Raw genomic sequence first — 23,810 nt, 5'->3', positions numbered from 1 at the left:
TGAATGCGGTTTGGTTTATCATGGAAAACGTAACAAATGGTTAGAGGTAAGTGATCGTAATGAAGTTCTACAAAATAAAGTTTTAACTTGTTTAAAAGAAGCCATTTGAGACAGGCATACTAATTAATATTGAGAATCTTAAAATGAAATCCTACATTTTGGTTTGTTTACTGAGGTTAACATTGTCTTCTTTCCAGGATTATAAAGTTTAAACAATCTGGTGATTAACAGGTAAAAGATGTTGGTATCTGAAATTACACGAGCATGCCAACGTCCTATTAATACTGTTACAAGTCATGTCTAGTCCCTCAGGTGGGCTTTTTTAGGTTCCATTTTACCAATGATTCCACAGTCCAGATTATGTCTGTGCTGAAGGGTTTGTTCCTTCTTGAAATTTGCCCTGTCTCTGCTGCTATTTGCATTAGATGAGCACTGGAAGTTTGAGAGTGTATGCATAAGAGTGTAATAAGAGTAAGTGGGGGAAAGTATACTTTTTATGAGGCCTGTCTCTCTCACCTTTCATTGGCTCAGCACCTTCATGGGGTGGTTTTGGAAGTATATTCAGCTAATGAATATGCATCCTACTTATGCGCATGCAGCAGGGTGGTAATTCTTCAGTTCTGAGCTTATTCTGCTTTTATCTTTGTGGCAGGGAATTTTCAGAACGTCTTTAATTGTAATGGGGTGCAGGGCCAATTCAGATAATCAAAAATTTAGATAATCGGGAGTCTGGGCAGTGAGCTTCAGCCACAAATGCCTGGTCCTTCACCCCCCATTTCTTTAATACAGACAGCTGGATAGTGAAGACTCAGATAAATGGAGTTCTGCTGTTTAAACTCCTTTTTTAAAGTTCTTTTTTTTTTTTTTAAAACATATTCCCTTAGTTTAATTGAGGTCTTAGAATTGGTGACAATTCTTCAAGTGAGTCAAAACACTTTTGTTTTCTATAGTAAAGTCGTTTAGATCTTAAAATAGTCTTTTTACATTAAATTATTTTAAAGGGAGTCTTTAATATTAAATGGTCAAGAAATAAGGTATTTTCTTTCATCTTGCAAACCCTTGGAGAGGTCACTTGTCTTGCTGAGCTTGCAGAAGGGTGCCCGAAGCATTGCCAGATAAATAATTCCCCAATTAATATTAATATTTCTACATTCAAACAGCTGTTTACGCTAGTAACCGTTTGTAGCATCAAACGCCTGCTAAATAAGTACATAGAGCAGCCTACTATGTACTTAACAGTGGCACTATATGAAGACTTGCAGTGCATTTAGATACAAGCATTTGCAAATACGCATCTTGAAAAAGTGTATCTTAAGTATTTGAGGAACAGCAAAGGTTTTCATCTTTAAATGGAAACAAGAGTTAGGTAAATGCCTGTAAGATGGTCTAAGGGTTTAAAAAATGAAGGCTTCAGAAGGAAATCAGTGTCACTAAGAATATTTCTATTTGTGTGAGTTTAAAACCAAAGGCTTTTCTCTTTGCAAAGAGTAGAACTATTATTTTGTAGCTTAAGAACATATTCTAAATGTCAATCCTTTTTAAAATATTCTATATCTGGAGTAGACTTACATTATTTTAAATAATCAGGTCATTTTCTACAACATAAACCTCTCAAGAAGTTGTGGGGTGTTTTTTGTTTTTGTTTTTTTAAGATAAAAATCATGTCTATAACACTGATGTTTTAGGTAAGTTAGAGATGCAGGTGAGGTCTCGGTCTTTGTTAAGACACTGGTGTTGGTTATTGGCCTTTAGGAAACATTTGGTCATCCTTTATGGCATACCAGTTGCAGTACATTTACAATTTTCAATTAAAGATGCCAACTAGATAGTCTATGTAAAGCACAAATAAGAATAACTACCACTTATCTACATCTTTCAAAGCATAGTATAAAAGAAAATACTGTGGTATGTTACCATAAAATAGAAGTCAAAGCTGCAGCCCAGAATCTTTGTAAACATGCTGTAAGGTAATAAATATGCATTTAAGACTAAGGAGATGTCATGCTGTCTGACACTTAGTCCCTGTCACTAGTTGACAGAAAACAGAGATTTTCCAGAAATTTCCTTGAATAGCTTAAACGTTTCATAGCTAAACTGGGTTGCAACCCACCCTGAAAGTTTACAAATGAGTGCTGTCCCTAGAAGGGTTGAGAACTACTGAACTTTACTAGATGACCTCCTGAGGTCCTGTCCAGCTCTGCATTTCTGTGATTGGAATGAGAAAGCCAAAGGAGCTATGAAATGTTGTGCCACAATGTTGGTGTTTATAAGTTGTTTTACACTGAAGTTGTTTGAAATGAGCATTTCAGTTCCTTTCAGAGCTGGGGGAGTCTAAAAAGCTACGTGCCTAATAAAAACATGAACCAGGATTCTGCCCCACAGCAGAGGGGAAGCTACTCCACAAGCCTCTGTGAGATTTAACTTCCCATGTTTTTGCAGTGTCATCTCTTCCTGAGAGGTTTTCCTTCCGACATAGGAAGCAGTGGATGTGGTCCTCCAGTCTGCGTACCCACTGTTCTTTTTACCGTACCTAAAGTGCTACTGGGCTCTTCACAGTCATATACAGAAGCATGGCTGCTGCTTTTCATAGTTTTACCATTCATTTTACAGAGAAGAGGGATTGTCTTTAACTGGGACTCAGGAGACCTGGAGTCAATTCTAAGCTATCCCACAGAGTCACTGTGAGACTTTGGGCTCTCTGTGCCTCAGTTTCCCATTTGTCTTAGCTGCTTAGATTGTAAACTCTTGAGCTGTTTATATAGTACCTAGTGCAATGCAGCCTCACTTTCAGTTGGGGCTTATAATGTCATGGCTGCACTAGTTGTTGCTCTAAACCCATGGGAGAGACCCCTTCCATTGGCTTAATTATTCCAGCCCCTGCGAGTGGCAGTAGCTGTCCTACTGCTGTTCATACATGTGCATATGTTGTAACTTACTCTGCTTGGCCATGTCCTATGAAGTGACGTACGTTACGCCAACATAAGCTGTAGTATAGACTTAGACCTACCCAACGAGGGAAACAAACAAGAGAGAGGCAGGAATGAGGAAGAAGGAAGGTTACTTGAGTCAGCACGGTGTAGGTGGGAGTGCATTAGCATGAGAATGTTTTGTTTGTTTAGAGAGGAGTTATGCTTTTGTCATTTCTTGTAAGCTTTGTGAAAAAAAGGCGTGTAAAGGGTGGTATTTTGTTTTAGAGCCCATCACCAGGGTATCTGAAGAATCCATTCATGTTACGTTGAATATCCCCATGCTCCAGACACAGCCAGCAGGTAGCACTAGGCTACCACTAGCTTAAAGATACAGAGTAGGGAAATGAACGGGGAAAGGCTGTGGGTTTTTCTGCCAGAATTTCTTTTCATGTTTGGAGGGAAATTATTAGGTGTAGAATGGCCACACAGCATGTCTGTTCATATCTCACCCAGCTACGTTCCAACAAGTTTCCACATTTCTCACCAAGGAGCTTCCAGAGGGCTTGAGTAAAATGGGGTGCTGACCAACATTGGACTTCTCCTTTCTTTTGTGCCACTGTTTCCCGCCCCCCCCGCCCCGCCCCACCCCCGGTGGAAACAAGTCATTGATTGGCTGTGGATCCAGGCTGACATCACTATGTGTACAGTAATCCCCTGGTATGTGTGATTTTGATTTGTGCTTAACTCTCATTAACGTGAGTTAAGTGCAAATCAAAAGTGCTCGATCCTCCAGCTCCCCCAGCTGGGGAGAAGCCCTGTGGTAATGGCTGTCTGAGGTCAGGGCTCCCCCAGCTGAGGGAGCCTGGCCGTAAGAAAGCCACGGTGGTGTGGCTTCTCCCCAGCTTCCCCCCCAGCTGGGGGAGCTGGGAGAAGCCGCACCTAGCTCCCTGGAGCCAGGAGCCAGGTTGCTGCCTGGTTCCCACCCCCTGACTTAAGCGAAATTCAAGTTATGCAACGATGCTTAGGAACACAATCCTCGCATAACTCAGGAGACTACTGTACCATGAAATACAAGGAAAAGAACCAGCATCCAAACATAGCAGGCCAAATTCTCTCTCACCCACTGTTTGGATGTACATCAATCATGTTTCATGGATCAGAATGTAGCCCAGTATACAGCTATCTCACCATTAGCACATAACCTTATAAATCATGAGTCAGAGCCTCCACTAGAGTGCATGGCAGTACTGAACTGGCCTTCATGGAGCTGTGCCCATTTACTGAAAATGAGGATAAGGCCTCTTATAGCCAGAACTGTGCACACACTTGTCATAACCAAAGATGCTGCAGATGCACAGAGAGGGAAATAAACAGGAAGAAGCCATGGCTTGGCTGGCGAAGCACTAAACTACAATAAAATACTATGTTTGCCATCTAGAGAAGGACATAGTCAATAGGAAACAAAATTTTATTTTCAAGTTTTTAAAGGAATACACCAGAGAAGAAAACAGAGCTTTAAAGAAAAAACGCTTGACTGTCTCTGTTGCGGTAAAGTTATAAACCTTTGAAATAGGGTTTTAGAAGACAGTGCTGACAGACTTAACTCCAGTGGCACAACCACACCAACGTTATGCATCATAGTTTATATAAACTCAATCAGTCAAACTGGTGTCTTAGTTAAGAAGACAAGGTGTGTGCCTGTGGACAGATAAAAACATATGCAGAGTATTTAGTGACGAGCGGTTGTGCTTAATTCAGGAAGATAAAGACTTCATTGGCCCAGCCCTTGTAAAGAGCCAGCTCTGAGTGATTTCTTTTGTACCACCTGCGTTGTAGCAGCAGCAGTTTATCTATGTTGTACTTGATGTACAAATTCTTGTCTAAGGGCTTGGTTATACCACCTGTACTCATACTAGGATCAAGTTAGTCTACGAGTAGCACTTTATCGATATTAATTTCAGTGAGGCTACTTTCCGAGTAAGATATTGCTTACTGTGGATAAGGATGGTAGAGTCTGACCTTAGGAATCAAAATGGAACGAAAGCTGTCTCGAGCGACTTATCCCAGGGATCAGCAAAATTTGGTATGCTTTACTTAGGGGTTAAGCAAAACCAAGCTGAAAACTGGGTGCACTTTTAAAGAGGTCTTGGGCTCTGCTTTTCATGCCTGCAATTAGCAGCTTTTCTTCTTTCCCCCTGCCCCTGCAAGCTATCTCATGTAATCCATGCCAACAGAAATCTCAGTTATGCTCATATGAGGGGAAAAAAAACTTTCAGCACATGTAAGAAAATAAGTATGAAGAATATAACAGTTTTACTAATCGGCATATAAATGTGAATACATTTAATTATGTATAATAATATCCTGACAGATCGTCTGCAGTCATCTCTTGGATGCATCACGATTTTTTCAGTCATCTCAAACTGAACCAGTTATTGGATCAATAAAACAGACTCAGTCAGTGGGAGAGGTATAGCCTAAATTAGTAAAGTTTAGCGGTATGGATTGTGTAAATAACCAAAATTTGAGATGCTTATTCAGAACTTCTCTGAATTATCCAGACTCCCTGGGTCTGCATATGTAGTCCAGAAATCTTAGAACAACAGGTTCATTGGATGTGTGGTGCTTCTGCTCTGGATCAAACTGGAAATACCAAGGGGCCAGGCACTTCTACACTGTTTCTGTTTCTGTCTGGAACCAAGACAGCAGAGGTTTGTAACGGAGAAAAATAGTGTAAAAAAAAAAAGTTATGCAAACTTCCCTACTTTTCTCTGCTCGTTCTCAATCTTTTACCCCACAAATAGCCAAAGCTTAAAACAATGCATCTGCCTTTTATGTGGCGGTAGTCTCACGTGAACTAGTTCTTCCTCATAACCATGCATTTATGTTTGGCCTGTTTACTTAGGTGCTGATTTTTGGTTGCACAGATGGTGATTCTAATGCTAGGCTTCTGGGTTTGACTTTTATGTTTATTTACATCTTCACACTACAAGTCATCTAAAGAAGCATAGTGAAATAACTGTGAAGACTAGCCTTGTGCTTAGTCCAGGGACATGTGGGATACCTGCAGTTTGCACTGAGGGAGTAACAATGGCAAGTGTCCAGTGGGTCCTTTAGGGTTTTTTAGGATGAAGCCCTTCAGCCAGGCAGGTAGTAGGATTTTTTTCCTATTAAATATAAGGAACCACCTACATTATTGGAGTTCTACAGTTGAGATTTTATATGCATAGAAGTCAGGAAATTCAAATTATGCCTCTCCCTTACGATCATAGATGACCCTTTCCATATCTCACGTATTTTAAGTTACTCAGTATGGTACTGAGTTAATATATATTGTGCAGTGTAGCTAGCTTTGGATGCCACTATGCAGTGATGTGCTTTTTTCCCTGCTATTTGACAGGGAGAAACATTTATAAAGATGGGGGAAATGTCAAGATATGCATATGGATAACTTAGTGGTAGACCTTTGGATTCAAGTGTTAGGTGCTCTGGTCTAGTGCACCTCCAAATATATGAAGTTTGAAACTCCCTGGTGTGGGGGTGGAGGGCAAAAGGAAGATTTTACATTTTAAACACAAAATGTTTGTAGGTTTGAAAAAAAAATGTGTGTGTGTGTGTGTGTGTATATATGTATATATATATATATATATATATATATATATATATATATATATATATATATATATATAAAATTAAGATCATGTAAGCAACTTTAATTGTACCTCTGTTAATGCTGTCGCTGAAAACAAAGAGAAACTCTAACAACCTTCATTGTTCCTGCACGTAGGTTCATTTTAGTTGTGCTTTGGGAAACAGAATTATGTACAGTGGGGTAGGGTTCTGGATGGAGAATCAAGAGACCTCCATTTTATTCACAGCTCTGACACTGGCTCATTTTGTGACTTTGGACCTTTCTGTGCCTCAGTTTCCCAATTTGTAAAATGGAGAGAATAATACTTATTCACCCTTCATGAAATGCTTTGAAGTCTTTGTATGCACAACATTATATAGATACAAAGTTAGTTAACAGTTCTGCCATTCTGTACAGCTATATGCAGTTCATGGAAGAATTTCTCATTATCCAAACAGCAGGCTACATACAGTCACTTGTTGGCACTTGCACAAATGTAAAACAGAGGTAGTAGGGCTACATATATGCATCTCCTAATCTGGTATGATGCAATCATGAAATGTGAAGAGTAAAGATCAATATAGTAATAAAACATCACACTTCTTCTTAGGGTCATGTTTGTAGGGAGTCACTTAAAATCAATTCTTTGATTCACGTTTTCAAGATCCACGTGCAAGCTAAATAATTACCATGTGTTTTTCTAAAAAAAGTAAGGTTAGAAAGGAAAATAGAGGGTTAATGGTTTCCTGGGGCAAAGTTAAAATTGTTTGGGTGATAGTGATGGTGAATTTGTGTGTTTCTAAAATACTCTGTGTTTTGTTTATTTTATGGAACCTTACTTTGGACTTCCAGATTTTCTTAAGTTTCTGAGGCCTGAGCCTCAGCTCCTGTGAACAGGCGCGGCTCAGCTGACTTCAGTAAAGCTACACCAATTTATATCTGCTTAAGATTTAGCCATGTGTATTTTGAAAAGATTAGTGTACTTTAAGGGATTTTTTGACTGTAGTAAGAGAGATTCTTTAACAGTATCTCCAGATTAACAATGTATTTTTCTTGCAGTGAAATGAATTCAGTTCTATTGTTTTCTTGCAAAAATAGAGGTTTAAGAAGTGGAATCTCTAAATGGGGATAGGAAAACTGTGAGAAACTAAATTCCAAGATGCAAATTAAATGCCTTTTCCAATGTCTTAGATCAGTGGGTGGAATAAAAAGTGTCTGGTGTGAATGAAAAGAGGAAGTAGCAGTGAAAATCTCTTGAATACTGATTGGTTTTTGTATGACTCATATTAGGGCATAGTCTAGTCAAAGAGCTTTCTCAGATGTTTTTCTCAGATGTGCCAAAGATTTCTTGAATCACTGTTGGTTACTTTTCTAACTCTGGAAAACTTAAAAGTTCATTTTCGTAGTATAGGTTGGTGAAGGTACGTGTGTGTGAGTGTAAAATATGGTACTGTAATTTCATGGTCTCAGACTAGAAGATTTATACAAATACTGGCGTACATGTATCTAGTTTAGGTGATTCCTTCTCCCTCTGACAAACTGATATTTTTGCATCATCTCTGGGTATAATCTTTTATTGAAATCTTGGCCTCCTCCAGGGCCATGCCCAAGACATTGTGGTGCGGAGTTTCTGCATAAAGATTTGTGTAAGCTCGTTTCTCAGGGACTTCTTACACTATTTTTTTTTAAATCTTAACTGTCTCTATTTAGAAACTGATGTTTTAAAAGAAGAACAGTTGTCACTGTGGACACAGCACAATATTAAAATGCTTACGCTAGTATTGCTTATTCCCGTAATAAATTTATATAACTTAGAACCTTTCCTCCTACAAGTCATATCGCTTTGAGTAAAGTTGTGTAGCCCTTCTTGGAGGGGAAAGCAGGAGGGCTGATTCACAGTGTGGATGGATGCTGTAGCTAATGGTACTGAGAAAGTGTTTGTATACAAATTCACAGGTGTCTCTGATTGCGTTTACCTTTTTTATCTGAAATACACTCGGTAAGGTATGTGTGATGTAGTGATAGCAATACACTCTATGTGTAAACAGTTTTTAGAAAACACAACATTCATCCCATTAGGATAGACAGCTGCCATTTCTACACCAAAACACCACAAACAGAAACTTAAAAAAAAAAAAAAGCGGGGGGGTGGGGCGCAAACAGTGAAACCATGTGCAAGACAGAGTTCCTGTTGCATGTTCCTGGCTGCCCGTTCTCATTTCCTGTGCTTCCAAGTTTGCTATCCACTTGGACAGTGGAGGCCATCCCTAGGGGAAGGGGTCAATATGGAAGTGTGCATAAGATACAGTTGTCCTGTCCAGCTGCTCATAGAGTCCGGTGGCATGGGTCACCCACTGATGGAGTTGTCCACAGTCTTGTGAGGCAGCATCCCAGGGTACCATGGAGGAGACTCAGGCTTTGCTGTAGGCACAAGAGGAATTAGTGCTTATGTAACTGCTGCCCTGAAGCAGACTAGAACCTGGGACCTCTGGAGCTTAGTGCAGGCACCTCTACAGCTTGAGCTAATGACTGGCTCTTTTTTAGCCAAGGCTGTAGAGCACACTCATTCTTTCTCTGTGAACGGTCTAGGTACCACTACATGGGACAGTTAACCACACCTAGGTGTGTGGGTTACACTTTTGTGGCCATTAGTGATAGCAACCACTCAAAGTAATTATTTCTGCTGAGCTCCAACATCCTCCCTTAGGTGCCATTCCCATTGCAGGAGCTGCAAAGGAAAGGCCTGCCTTCCTGCTGGAACCCTGTACTCAGACTGTTCAGCCAGCCTGAGCCTGTCCTCATGCATGCCTTTCCTCTAGCCATCTATCCGTCTGTCTTTGGTACTGAGCCTGCTCACTGACCCTTCCCAGAACTTCAAACGCAAGCTCCGCACTGAAGTGTTTCCTCCAGAAATGGTCTCTGAACACCTTGGCCCAGCCTTTTGCTGCAGTGTGTGAGCTGAGGAGGTGCTGCAGGCTGTAGAGGTTGAATGGCTTGGAACAGGACAAGACGCACAAGGTTATTGTCTCAGTGCAGAAAAAAATCCTTGTGGAATTTCAAGGACATAAAATGCTACTGTTGAAAACTGAACCTCAGTCTGTTGTGAGAGGGCTGCTTCAGACCGCAGAAGCTCTCTGGTCACATCTGGGTTCATCACAGTGAAAGAAGTACGAGACAATGGTAAGTTAAAAGCCACATCCACTTTTTTATTTTCCTAAAAATTGCAGAACACACCTGTAAATAGAACGCATTTCCACGGGTCCTGCCTCCCCCAGTTCACTGTTCTCAGGCGTCTCATTACGCCTCCATCCCTGAGTGGTTACAGAACAGTGTCCTCATAGGAATGGCAATATAAGTCTGTTATTTTTAACGAAGAGGAAGGAGCTGTGCCCTTCCCAGATGAGTTCATTTTTCAGGGCTTTTTTTCCTATTTCCCAGCCACCATTTTGAATTCCACGTGCTGGAAGAGGGTGGGTAAGCTTTGGGCAGGGCATGCCAAGGTGCTGACTTATAATCCATCATCGCAAATACATGCTGCTCGCCAGGGCTTGCAGTAATTTTGTGCAGTGGTTTGTGGCATGGAAATCCCTCCTGTTTTTGTGTTAATAAACATTAAGAAGGAGCTGGAAATGTGCCAGGCTCCAGGCAGCTTCTGTCCCTTGTGTTTCTATTACTAATTCCACAGTGGGCTGTTTCCCAGGGTGCAACCAAGGTAGCTCCAAGTACAGCACGAGGATATGCTGCTGCTGCTCCTGGGGCAGAGCTTCCTCTGGGACTGGTGTCAGCAGTAGAGTCACTTCACTCTGCACCTGCTGCTGGCTCCTGCCAGTTCTACTGGATTCTGGGGCCAGCAGTTTACCATCCTTTCCAACCCGGTCATTGTGCGCCATGATTGACTCTGTGCCCGGTACGTGGTCAAACTGCTCATCCTGGGCATGATGTCAGTGAGTTGCCCAAGGTGCAGTTCCAGTCCCTGGTTTTCTGGTACTTGGTCCCTAGAGCCTTAATTTGCTTGTTGCATTGGTCACCCTCCAGTAAATTCCCAGCATTGCCAGCTGCTTTGCTATGGCACAGTACGTTTATTGCTGGCCTGTTGCTAGAGATTAACAACAATCTGACAGTATCAGAAAGCCAGATGCTTGCAAAGGACTGCGGGACTGCTTCGCAGTCAGTCTCCATTGCACGCGCACACGCACACACACACACACACACACCCTCCCTCCCTCCTAGAACTGGAAGGGACCTTGGGAGGTCGTCTACCTCAGTCACCTGCCCTCTTGGCGAGGCCAGGCATCACCACAGGCATCTATTTGTCCCATGCCCTAGATGGCCTCCTCAAGGATTGAGCTCACAACCTGGGGTTTAGAGGGCCAATGCTCAAACCACTTTCCCAAGGTTTTGCAGCTCGGTGGTTTGAATACGATGGAAGGGTTAAACACTGACTCACTGAGCTGTTGCATTACACCAAGGGGGCTTGCTTCCATTTCCCCAAAGTCACTTGGTGGCTCTTATGAGAGAGAAGACAAGAGGAAGCGGCCCAGAGCATTGTGGGATACTTTTGGTGGACACCCAGGATCTTAGACTGGGCGAGAAAGTCTGAACTGCAAAGTCTGGGAGTTTGGGTGAAGGGGGTTGTGACCTGGAGTGGGATATTGGGGTGTAGGGTCTGGGAGGTAGTATGGGTGCAGGAGTGGATTCTGACCTGCAGGAAGGATGTAAGAGCAAGTGCAGAGTCTGGGAGGGAGTTGAGGTGTGGTGGCGAAGCCAGCTCTGGCCATGAGACACTTACCTAAATAGTTCCTGGCCAGCAGCTCTGAGGCAGGCTTCCCTGACTACTAGCAGCCCCAGCCCAAGGGCTGCTCTATGTGCTGTCTGTGCTGGGGGCAAGGGGGTGACTTTGCCCACTGCCCTGGCCCCCGCAAAATCTCTCAGCTCCTATGGGCTAGAAACTAGCTAGTTGGAGCTGAGAAATTGTACTACGCTTCTCCTACCCCGTGCAAAATCTCTCAGCTCCCACTGGCTGGATTTAAGCCCTGCTCCTGCTCCCGGTGGGTTTCTGGTCAATAGGAGCTGAGAGATTATTCTGGGGACAGGGTCAGCCTACAAAACGAGCCAGTGAAAGCTGAGCGAGTTTGCTGGGGGTGGGGGCAGCACCTAAAGCTCCCGTCTCCTGAGCCTTGCTGATGGCGGCCTCATTACATGGCTTGGCGGGCCAGATCCAGCCCCCAGCCTAGGTCTTGTCCACCTCTGGTTTATGCTGATTTCGACTGTTCTTGCGTTTCTACACATCAGGGTAAAAGAGTCTCATGCGTCTTGGTGGTTGGTCCAGATTTGCAGGTGATCAAAGTGAAAGTGACAGACCACCAGAATAGTGTGAGATTATTTTGGAGTTAAACTACTTAATTTCCAGCTCTTACTGAAAAGGTGGTAGAAGCAATGTTAGTGATACCATAATGATTAGCATAATATACAGCCTGGGAGAGGTTAATACGGTATGTTGGTTAAGACTAGTTGTAAATGTAATCTTGCAATAGGCCAAACTGCTCTTTTAGTTGGAAAGTCAATCTGGTTTTAAAAGTCTAGTGTGAAGTAAGACTTGCTTTTGATTTTTTTTTCTTATTAAAAACCTCTTCCATGGCATGTCTCCTCTTAGGTTCCACTTACAGAAGCTGTGGATCCAGTGGATTTGGAAGATTACCTCACTACACATCCACTTGCGATGGATTCCGGGCCTTTGAGGGACTTGCTGGAATTTCCTCCCGATGACATTGAAGTTGTGTACAGTCCCCGAGAATGTAGGACTCTTGTGTCAGCAGTACCTGAAGAGAGGTAAGGTGCTGGTCCAATCTGCAAATACCTGTGTCTTGTCACGTGGAAATTGACTCTAAACAGTTCAAAGTTGATGCTTGGGGTATAAGTGTTTGCGAGGTGGGGACCAAATTTTTCTTTGTTAATAACTTCTTTCATGTACATGAGAGAAGTTGTACATTCATGTATTCTGAATTAAAAAGTGAATAGGTCATTAAAACCACACATTTTTGTGATGTGAAAATACTCTACCCCCCCCCTTTTTTTTTTTTTACAGTGAAATGGACCCTCATGTGAGGGATTGTGTAAGAAGTTACACAGAAGATTGGGCAATTGTGAACAGAAAGTAAGTTATAATGTGGTATTTATCATTTTGATTTATGGTCCTGGTCTTTCAGGAGGGATTCTGGTATGAGCAAACAGAATGCTAACTGCAGACCCACATTGTCAGAAGTTACTAGGATGTGACTTGGATTTTTGGTACTGCTCCATATTTGGCTACCTAACTTGAGTGAGGTGGATACTCAGCGTGTTCTCAAGTGTCTGATATGTCATGTACAGAAACTGAGAAATCCCTTAAGTCACCAGAAATCCCTTAGTCATTTTTGAAAATTTAGGCCGTTGTCATCAGTGATAACTTTGTTCAGGTGTTGGACACTGGGAATAAAATTAAGGAATATAAAAGTGTAGGTGAATCTCTCTCTCTCTCTCTCTCTCCCCCTCCGTTTCTTACACAAAGAAAATGGTGTGGAAAGGCACACTTTTGGTGGATGAGCCTCTCTGTAGTAAAGGTTCTAAAGTAATCCTGTTCTCAAAGAGGTTTTGCATTTGTACATTACTTTTTAAAATGCTCAAGAGTATTTAAACTGTACCCACATTTATGCAATGCTTTGACTTAACTGTTCAGAGCCTGTGCATCGGTTGATTAATTTACACAACTCAATGGGAAAATTGCCTGGGTAGTGTTTCTTTGCAAACTCTGTGTCTTGAATAACTGAAGTTCTGGTGACTATAACAAAATCACTGCCAAGGAACAAGTGATCCATGTGATGCTACATCACTTAAAAATGATGCTGTGAGAGCTGCTGCTGTGTCCTTGTGGCAGCTGCTACAGTTCACTGGATTTAATATTGTCCCAAGCACCACTCTAAGGAATGCTGAAGACTTGCTTTTCAGAGCTAACATGACCTAATAAAAACGAGGTCTGTAATTCTTAAAAAAAGGAGGGGGGTCGGATTTATTAACTCATGGTGTTTGTAAGAAAATAATTTAGTCTCTGCCATAGGCTGAGGCGAGACAACCCACGCAGCCAGCAGACCCGTGTCACGCACACATACATCACTAAGTGTGTGTGTCTAAATTATGCCCTCCCCTTTGTGGGTGTGACAGAGAGTGCAAAGAGTACTCTGCTGTGGATCCAGCCACGCACACAAGGAGTAAGCAAGTTCGACTCCCAGTGCTGGCTATGCAGAAGAGACCTACCCAGTGGTAATTAGTAGCACAAAATTAGGCGGGTCTGATTGGAGTGAGGCCTGACTTTCACTCCTGTCTCACAAACCAAGGTGGCCGCCCTGACAAAAGTGCTCCTTATGCAGATAAGCATGCCAAGTGTCCAAGACACATTGTGTCTTTCACAGGACTTCAATGTCCAACAACTGCCATGAGGTGGGAGCTGAGGGCAGAGGCACGTCCCATGTTCCCTCTATTTTTTTTCCAGCCACAGGAAGAATAAAATTTGTTATGTGCACCAAAGCTTGTGCAGATGTGCACCCCCAGAAACACATCATGCCTACTGCGAGTGGTGCGCTGTTGAGCAGCATCTGAATCTCTCCTGGGCACCTGCCCAGGTGTTCAGCTTAGAGGGAACACTGGCCTACACCCTCTCCTCTGCACAGTTCAGTCTTGCTAGAAGTATCTCTAAGCCCTTGGAGACCTGCAGTAGCACCGACAAAATTACCCTCCCAGATTCTGGCCCAGGTGATCCATATTAGTCACCAACCGCTAGAGATAAACCCCTCCCCGCATCTCCTCTAGAGGATGTGATTTGTGGCCAGAGAGAAGTGAAGATGGAGGCTTGGAAATTGGCCAGCTGCCCACATTGGTGCCCTGACCCTACAAGTGCGTAGAAGCTCCTGCAAGTGCTCAGTGCATCCGGTTCCCCTTAACTACAGCTGAAAATGTCTTGCACATCTGGGAACAGGTAGGAATCATGCAGACTGAAGTTCCCATCAAGTTGTTACATAGTACAGACAAAACTCTGGTGGGAGGCAGTGGGTATCTTGCCTGAGTATGGACTCTACAGTTGTGGATGAAGCAGAAGGGTCTGACTGCCGAGATGAAAAGGACTGAGTTTAAATCTCAGTGTATGGTCGCTTGCTTTGCGAGTCGTCAGGGCTGTGACTGCTGCAGAGGCAGTTTGCTGAGCTTGAAGAGGGGCAGTAGGAGACTTGTTTGTAAGCCGCCCTTTTGGGTCAGTGGTTAGACTGGCATTGACTAGCTTTCGTTGTAGCTAAATCCTACCTTTCTAACCTAAGTTGGAAAGATGCTATACAAAGAGGCTTCTGACATGTCTCTCTGACTTGTATACTGTAGCTGGGGAAAAAATTCCTTTTCCTATTCTCTTTGTTTGCAGTTCTGTGTGCTCAGAGCATTTGGTGGCCCTCAGCTTCTTTGCATGAGTGCTGTAGTTGCATTAGAAATAGTAAATACGTTTTCTCTAATTGTCTGGAAGAACAATGGTTTTCCCAATGCTGACCTTCGCAATGATTTGCTACCCTCCAGTGAAGACAGCTAGCCTAGGAAGCATTTCTGAATAAAGTAACAGTTGAAACAAATGTTATTTGTATCAGCAAAGCAGTGACTGAAATGTAATATTTGTGAGTCTTTGCTTTGCGCATTTGGATAATCTGGGTGAAACACTGTATCTGACTAGTAAGTCAAAATAGTATCAGATCTTGTACAATTCAAATCTCAGGAATAGCAACACTAGAAAAAATACTTTCTTTGTTTTTATTCTTCTTTTTTGTTTTTGATTCTCATTGCACTTGTGGTCATGCTGCATCCATGCTCTGAGATGAGCAGTTCATTCCTGATGCAACCCCACTTCTTGGCGAGCTCTCTGAGAGTGGCCTCAGAGAGGTAGCAGTGTTAGTTTTCTATCGTCACAAAACGCAGAAGGCAGTCCCATACCACCTTAAAGACAAACAATATTATTTTTTAGGTGATGAGCTTTAAATGGGAGAGACTGAAAAAAGATCTGTTATCGTACACATTACAAGGACAATTTTCCCACCTTTGATATTTGCTTTGATGGCAGACATCTCACTTAACTTAATCTGACAAAGCGGGTCTTTACCCTTGGAAGTTAATGCTCCAAAATTTCTGTTAGTCTATAAAGTGCTACAGGACTTCTTGTTGTTCTTAACTTAATTGACACTTCACAGAGGTTTTTTTTCTCTCTCCCCCTCCAGCCCCCCATCCCCATTTAGCTGGTTCCTCAGTTTTCTCCCTGTTTTTTTCCTTCAGTAATACTCCACATCTGGAGAATTGTGTCTTTCCCACAAAAGCTCTTCACCTAATAAATAATATTGTTAGTCTACAGGACTGCGTTCTTTGTCTGAGAGTGAATATTCCAGAGACTGCTACATTTATTGTCCTATCTCCAGTTATCTCATTCTTCCAGTTTAAGTTCTTGAACCCCAGAATAAAGCATGTGTTTCTGAACAATCCCTGCCCTCAGCATACCCATGTGAATGTAGGCAGGTTTGCCACTTAGATATCTAAGTATCAGAGGGGTAGCCGTGTTAGTCTGGATCTGTAGCAGCAACGAAGGGTCCTGTGGCACCTTATAGACTAACAGAAAAGTTTAGAGCATGAGCTTTCGTGAGTTAACTCACTTCTTCTTTTTAAGACCAGCATCTGAAGAAGTGAGTTAACTCATGACAGCTCATGCTCTAAACTTTTCTGTTAGTCTATAAGGTGCCACAGGACCCTTAGATATCTAAGCAGACGTTAGTCTTTGTGAGCAGATCTTGAAAGCAATATGAGACAGAATGTTTAGTAGCCCATATTCTTGAATCACCTAACCCTGTGATCTACTAAATATGTCTTGTGTGGGGCCAATCTGAGATCACTCCGCATATTACTTAGCTCTTCATAGGATCAGCCCTGAATTTGGCCCTTAGCTTTCAAGACATCCATGTTTACCCTAGACTGGTCTCTAAAGGCTTTTCATCCCCACACTTGTAGCCAGTTTAACATCCTCCGCCTTGAAGTCTGGCTTCACAGTCACCATTCTGCACTGGTTAGGCCTCAGCTGGAGTATTATGTCCAGTTCTGGGCATGACATTTTAAGAAAGATGTGGAGAAATTGGAAACAATCCAGAGAAAAGCAGCAGAATGATTAAAGGTCTAGAAAACATGACCTATGAGGGACAAGTTAAAGAACTGGGATTCTTTAGTTTGGAAAAGAGAAGACTGAGAGGGGACATGGTAGCAGTTTTCAAGTACCTAAAAGGGTGTTACAAGGAGGTGGCAGAAAAATTATTCTCCTTAACTTCTGATGACAGGATAAAAAACAATGGGTTTAAACTGCAGCTAGGGAGTCTTAGGTTGGACATGAAAAAAAATTTCCTGTCAGGGTGGTTAAGCACTGCAATAAATTGCCTAGGGAGGTTGTGGAATCTCCATGATTGGAATTATTTAAGAGCTGGTTTGATAAACATCTGTTAGGGATAATCTAATGATGTGTGGCACTGCTGTGAGGAAGAGGGACTGGACTTGAGGACCTCTTGAGGTCCCTTCCAGTTCTAGTGTTCTATGGTTTGGTATTTTCCACCCAAGTCACTTGATCTGAGATAGAATTTCCTTTCAAAACTAGCAAGTGGTGTTTTGTATGTTAATTGTCATATTGCTGTGGAGTGACATGAATTGTTCCCAGTCCAGTAGAGTTCAGAGGAAGATGGGACTGAGAAAGGAAAATAAACCTGGGGTACAGATTGTTACAAGTTTACCATGAAGGATGATGATAATTATTTCTGGGTTTCTAATTTAAAGTGTGCTGTGATAATACTGTATTTGCTCAATTATATTTACTAGGGGTTGGGGTTGAGAATGACAAAACTTTCTTGCAATATTCTGTTTTGAATAGATACCACAAACTGGGAACTGGATTTAATCCCAATACATTAGACAAACAGAAAGAGAGGCAAAAAGGGCTCCCCAAACAGATCTTCGAGTCGGATGAAGCTCCAGATGGCAACAGCTACCACGATGAACAAGTAATGTGCCTTAAAATCATGCTGCGTATAAGCTACTTTATTGTAATGTTTTAAAAGTATGACTCCTTCCCTATTGCATTATTAATTACCTTTAATTTGTTAAATCTCAGGATGACCTTAAAAGGCGTTCAATGTCAATAGATGATACTCCACGAGGCAGCTGGGCGTGCAGTATTTTTGATCTGAAGAACTCCCTTCCTGATGCTCTTCTTCCGAATCTACTTGACCGAACCCCAAATGAGGAAATCGACCATCAAAATGATGACCAGAGGAAGTCAAATAGGCACAAGGAGCTTTTTGCATTGCATCCAGCACCAGATGAGGTATTTTGAATGAACATAGAGTAAACTAGTCTAGAAAGAAAACATAGGGAATAAGTAGATTGTGGGACAAAGTCAAATTACCATGGTTTTAAAGTACTAAGGTAATGAGATCATCTCAGTTTAATTTCCATAAACCTGTATTCCAGTTTGCTTGAAGTAGTGTATGTTTTGACCACGTGCGCTAGCCAAGGATATTACTTTCCAAAGACCTTTTCTCTTTGTAGATTTCCAGTCCCCTATTATGCAGATACTTTAATTTAAATCCCTTAGTTCTTATTTATAGTCACAGTGAATGCAACATGCTGTTAAGTCTTCAGGATAAAATTGTTACTTGTGTCTCAGAAGAAAAAAAAATCAAAACCCAGATGAGTTTTTTAATCATATGGTTGGAGTGCAGCAGTGACCCGTCTGTAAATGACTTCTTCTGTGACACTTTCCAGGAGGAGCCTATTGAACGGCTTTGTGTCCCGGAAGTACCCAAAGAACATTTTGGTCAGAGGCTTCTTGTGAAGTGTTTGTCTCTTAAGTAAGTATTATTTTAATGTAGGTTGAGATTCAGTTGTTAAATCAGTGTCTGTGTGGAGTACCTCCATATTACCCTTTACTTGGACACAGTTAAGATTGTTCTGAGGCCTAAAAAGGCACATATCATATTCTTATTAGCTAAGTTCCCTTTAAGTTTTTCCATCCATGGGCTGAATAAGTTTTGTTATGTGCACCAGGGCATATTGGGATGTGCACCACTGTAGGAACACATGCTGCTGGCTGTGGGTGTTGTGGGTGCTCTGCTAATCACTGGGCAGCACTTGCATCTCTGCAGATAAATGATGCTGCAAGTGGAACTGTCAGGGACTTTTGGAGCTAGGTGCAGTGTCCGACCTACAAGCTGTTGAGCATGTTCAATCTCTGTTTGACTCACTCTGTGTATATAGCTCTCTGTACTGTGGTGTGTGAGTGCCTTGCAATCTTTTAATGTAATCTCACAGTCTTTTAATTAGCCCTCCATTTTACAAAGGGGGAACTGAGGCACAGAGCGACTAAGGCTGTGTCTACACTACCCTGGAAGATTGACCTGCTCATCGACGTGTTTAGTATGGATGCACAAAATCAAACTCTCCAAGGTCAAAGTCAGCGCCTGTACTCCTGGAGAGACATGAGGAGTACAGGAGGTTGGTGGAAGAAACTCTCCCATTGGCCTTACACAGTAGAGATGGCCAAGTTAGCCAAGTGTATATATGTCGCTTCTACCTATGTAATTGCCGTAGCTCAAATTGCGTATCTGTGATCGTCTTACTTTGCCTAGTTTAGCTTGTAGCCTAAGTGACTTGCCCAAGGCATCACAGTCAATATGTGCCAGAACAGAGAATTGATTCTGCGTCTTCTCAGTCCCACTTAGTGCCCTAGTCACTTGACCATGATTCCTTTCACTGGGAGCAGAGGTTGGTCAGGTTTCCCAAGAATGCTCAGCACTTTGTAGGACTAGCCCTTAAGACCACTACGCTGCTCTCTAATACAAGAATCCAGATGGCTGCTCATCTGCTAAAATGTGCATTTGCTCTAGTGATCATTAGTTGGTTTCAAAAGCCTATGCCTCAGCAAATCTGTCAGGGTCTGGATCTGATAGGAGGAGTCAACAATTACTCAACAGTAACTAACCTGAACAATCATTTGCTGTGTTCCCTCACAAATTATTTTTTACACTTTTATGTGAATACACAACCATCTTGGTGTGCATACAGCAAAGTTGTAACTTTGCACAGGGGTGTCAAACTTGTCCTTGGAATCAGTGCACTTTCATCAATGGAGTATCATGACACCACTGCTGAAAAAGGGACACTTGATTATTACCGATACCCATGATCATGTGCCCTTGGGTCGAATATTTAATCCAGGGATTTCAAATGTGCTATCAAATAATGAAATCATAAGAGGTATTAGAACGAGAAATCATAATGTTGGGGTTTTGGAAAATACAAAGAAAATATACATGCTGCATTTAAATCATTGCCCTGGGGTGGGGCTGAGGATGTCTGAGGATTGTTCTGTGGAAAGAGAGGACTACATCAGTGCTCTCTCACCGCAGCATGTTTGGTCTAGATGAGAGGCGCCTTTCCATGGCCAATGCAACTCCAGCTGGTGCAGGGGTACATGTCCCCTGGATGTGGCAGGTCTGGCTGTGTCTGTCTGTCTATCTGTGCTCTCCAGCCAGGTACATCAGTGCAGCCAGCTGTGCACTTTTGCTGGCTCCCTGAGGAAGGGGAATAGTGAGCAATGTTCCTGTACCAATTGGGGTGAGATGCCAAGAATTTTTTAAAAATGCAAATTCCTAGAGAAATAGGGTTTTTTAATTTCTAAGCGGTCCTTGAGCTAGTAAGGAAATGTAGTCAATTTTTTTCCCATGTGTAAGGCCAACACACCCAGGTCATTGACAGGAGAGATTGAACCTGTCAGCTTTGGAGCTAAAGCCATGGGCTCTACCACATGAGCTAAAGGCCAGCTGGCTCCGCGCCAAGGCTGTAGAGCAGAGACTTCACTCTCCCTTGTCCATGGTCTCAGTGCCTCTGGGGTTACACATGGAAAATTGGAAACATCTTCAGATGAAAATTTTAAGTGTAAGAAATTCAGCTGTTTTGTACTGATTCTAGGTTAAAATCTGTATGTCCTGCTCCAGTCACTAGACACACAACAGCCCCTCCATGTATCAAAACATTATCTTTTGTTAATATGCAAGTGTAGCAAGAAAAGTTATACAAAGGATAAGTGCCTTAATGAGTCTTTTGAGAAACAGCCTCGTACAAAACTCTGGCAAATGTGGATTGTCCCTAGTCAACTGTGGTGTTGACACTGAACTCCTAAACTATAAAACATAATAGCGACGTACTTGACTATGTTAACCACTTAACTGCTAATAATTTTAGCAGACTCTACCAGCCACTCTGCTTGAAACTGAAAGTAAATCCTGAATGTTTTTCCAGTTGGATCTCAATGGGTTTCTCTGTTTTCCACTTGTTAAAATACATCCATCCAATGCTATGCACAATGAAAAATTGTACAGATATTTTACAGTTAAATATGAACTTCAACCCTTCCCTGTCATCCCAAACAGAGGAAGCGATCACTGTATATATTTCCGTAGTGCTTTTATGGGAACCATTTGCATTTTGGACTGCAAAGGAAATTGTGAGCCAAATTCACACAGTGCAACTCCATTGAATATAATGTAGTTATGCTGGGGGGAATTTGTCTTGTATTGGTATGTCTATTCTTGAGGTAAAATCCTGCCTATTTGGGAAATAGATTTTTTTTCTGAGGGTCAAACCAATTTATTTATTTATCGCTTTCCTTAAAGATTTGAAATTGAAATTGAACCCATTTTTGCAAGTTTGGCTTTGTATGACGTTAAAGAAAAGAAAAAGGTATGTAGTTGTTGTTTTTTTATTTACCATACCAACACGTTCCTTAAAGATAACATGCATATGCTGACCCATCCTAAAGATAGTCACAGAGAAGGATGAAAGACTGATGGATAGAAATGTAAAAGATGATGGGAGGTCCTTGGTTATGCCAACTAACTACATCAGACGGGCAGTACATAACTTGTTTATATTGATGAATAAAAATGTATCTCAGAGGGAGTGTCTTTGGCTGGTCTAAAGGATAGTGGAAAGTCCTGCCTTTAACTGAGGTAATCCTCTGCTACACACAGATGTATGCTTTTGTGTACCTGTAATCACAGAGCCAAGACATGAGGACAGTGTTTCACTGACAGTAAAGCTGACCCACGTGCCTTTGCTGCAAACCAAGTCTGAGGCTTTCTAGGGTAGTTCGACTGGAGTCTGCAGTATGGGTTGTCAGACGGACAGTACAGCATGCAGAGAGAATGCGCGCGCGCACGCACACACACGGAGAGAGAGAGAGAGAGAGCACCAAACATCTAACCATGAAGCATTGGCTTCAGTGGCGCTACGTAGGTACACACAAACCTCCATACTCTGGGTTGTCCCTAATCCAGAAACACCTGTGGTATGGAGCCTGGCAGGAAAAGGAGGAAGTGGTTCTGTGCCCTGCTAGTCCCCCTCCCTCCCCAGCTAGGGCAGTGGCAGCCCAGGAGTGCTTCCCCTGGGGCTTTTCCCCACTTCTCCCACAGCGGAGTACGCCAGTGCCTAGGAGCAGCAAGGGTCATGGAGCCAAGTGTGCCCCCAAGAGAGGGGCACTAGGTAATCACCTCACACCCAACCCCATCATTCCCACACCCTACATCACCCTCCCTGGCCTGGAAGATTGTTTATCCAGCATACCCTGTTTCCCGAGGTTGCCAGATTAAAGAGGTTCAAGTGTATTTAAACACGTACATTTTGCAAGCCCAAGACCCAAGTTATGGTATGACAGAAATTTCAAGAAAGCGCATTCCCTATGTCCTTAATGGCTCATCATTTCAAACACACATAGCTTTCTAAAAATATGCAAGCAACTCAAATCTGAATATGTGCAAAGGGTTACTGTCAGCTAAATTCCAGTTCAAAACTTATAAATAAAAAAAGAAAGAATGAAAGAAAAATAAAGTCTTTTAAATGGAAGGAGTTAGTCATTGTGAACTTTGCTGAAATTTTCAGTCACATATTAACAGGGCAGTTTTCTTTCATGTAATCTGTTCTTGAAGTGGCTCTAGTGACCTCTGCTGTTGATAATGGCATGCTACTCCTTTTGGTGTTGGATTCTTACTACAGTCACTAGTGTTTGGGGTCACTCTGGAGGGTTCCAATGTATTAAGGTTACTTGTCCCATGCCATGCGATTTTTGTCTTTCAGTCTGGGGTACCAACTCTTATAATGTCCTTCTCTGACACTGTGCAGTGTTGTAATAGTTAATCAAGGGATATGAATCATGTTTGAGAGAGGGGTGGGAGGTTTTAATAAGTAGCCTAAGTTGTTCTTTTCTTCTGCTTTCCTCTTCCCTCTATTGTCTGCCTTTTTGAAATTGATTGTTTTGGACTGCAGATAACACAGGCTGGTAGTGTTGTTTGTTAAATAAACGGTATCAACAGAGAGCATTGTTCAATCTTTCTCGGGAATGTTTTCAAACTGTCTGAGAGCTCATGATAAAGAGTAACAAACATCTCCCTTAGATTTCAGAGAATTTCTACTTTGATTTAAACTCTGAACAAATGAAAGGAATGCTGCGTCCTCATGTTCCTCCTACTGCCATTACCACTCTGGCCAGATCAGCCATCTTTTCTATTACTTATCCCTCTCAGGATGTATTTCTAGTAATAAAGGTAAGACGAGCTGTGTACCTGTGTTAGAGATGTCATTGTTCTTTGTTTATTTTAAATAAAATACTAGAACCTGCAGACCATGCAGATCTGTGAGGTGAATGTAATGAGGTAAATTTTGTCCTTAGGTGTTAGTCTTGGGGTTTTCCCTTAGGAGCACCTGCAAATCTGATTCATTTCCAATGTTCTCTCTGTGTTAAACATTTTTATATAGGACATATTCCAGTGGAGGAGTAGGCTGCCTTTAATATTGAAAACCGTAGAAAACATCCCTAGTGATTTGAACAGTGCAGAGCTGCATTTTAGGGACTACTATTTTCTGTGAAAGGAAACAGTTTAGTGGCCTGTGTCTACACTTGCATTCCTCTTTCGAAAGAGGAATGCAAATGAGGGCAATTGAAAATGCAAATGAGGCACTGGTTTACATATCTCATGCTTCATTCGCATGATGTCTTTTCAAAAGAGAGTCTTTTGAAAGAAAAAATGCAGCATTTTCATTTTTACCTAGTTAGTGTATCATTTTAGCATCTTCCCCTTGCACATACATGCATCCAGTTACCAAAAGATCAGTTGTTGTATCTGTTTTTT

General features: G+C 42.1%; 1 protein-coding gene across 10 annotated transcripts in view; it reads left to right on the top strand.

Annotated features, from left to right (window-relative positions):
- DOCK7 (dedicator of cytokinesis 7) overlaps positions 1-23,810 on the top strand; it is a 149,410-nt gene that overhangs the window by 22,317 nt on the left and 103,283 nt on the right. For all 10 annotated transcript variants that reach the window (XR_012646518.1, XM_075002183.1, XM_075002185.1 and 7 more), the window contains exons 3-9: positions 12,194-12,369; positions 12,626-12,694; positions 17,498-17,627; positions 17,738-17,950; positions 18,391-18,476; positions 21,300-21,366; positions 23,076-23,225. Coding sequence is in view for 9 of the 10 variants with exons in the window: in XM_075002183.1 (XP_074858284.1) it covers positions 12,194-12,369; positions 12,626-12,694; positions 17,498-17,627; positions 17,738-17,950; positions 18,391-18,476; positions 21,300-21,366; positions 23,076-23,225 (891 nt within the window). In the remaining variant the exon portion in view is untranslated. The remainder of the gene's footprint in view (positions 1-12,193; positions 12,370-12,625; positions 12,695-17,497; positions 17,628-17,737; positions 17,951-18,390; positions 18,477-21,299; positions 21,367-23,075; positions 23,226-23,810) is intronic.

This window comes from Carettochelys insculpta, chromosome 9 (genome assembly GCF_033958435.1).
Source record: "Carettochelys insculpta isolate YL-2023 chromosome 9, ASM3395843v1, whole genome shotgun sequence".
NCBI classification, from domain to species: Eukaryota; Metazoa; Chordata; order Testudines; family Carettochelyidae; genus Carettochelys; species Carettochelys insculpta.
The sequence above is the reverse complement of the archived record's forward strand: the minus strand, read 5'-3'. Positions and strand labels throughout refer to the sequence as shown.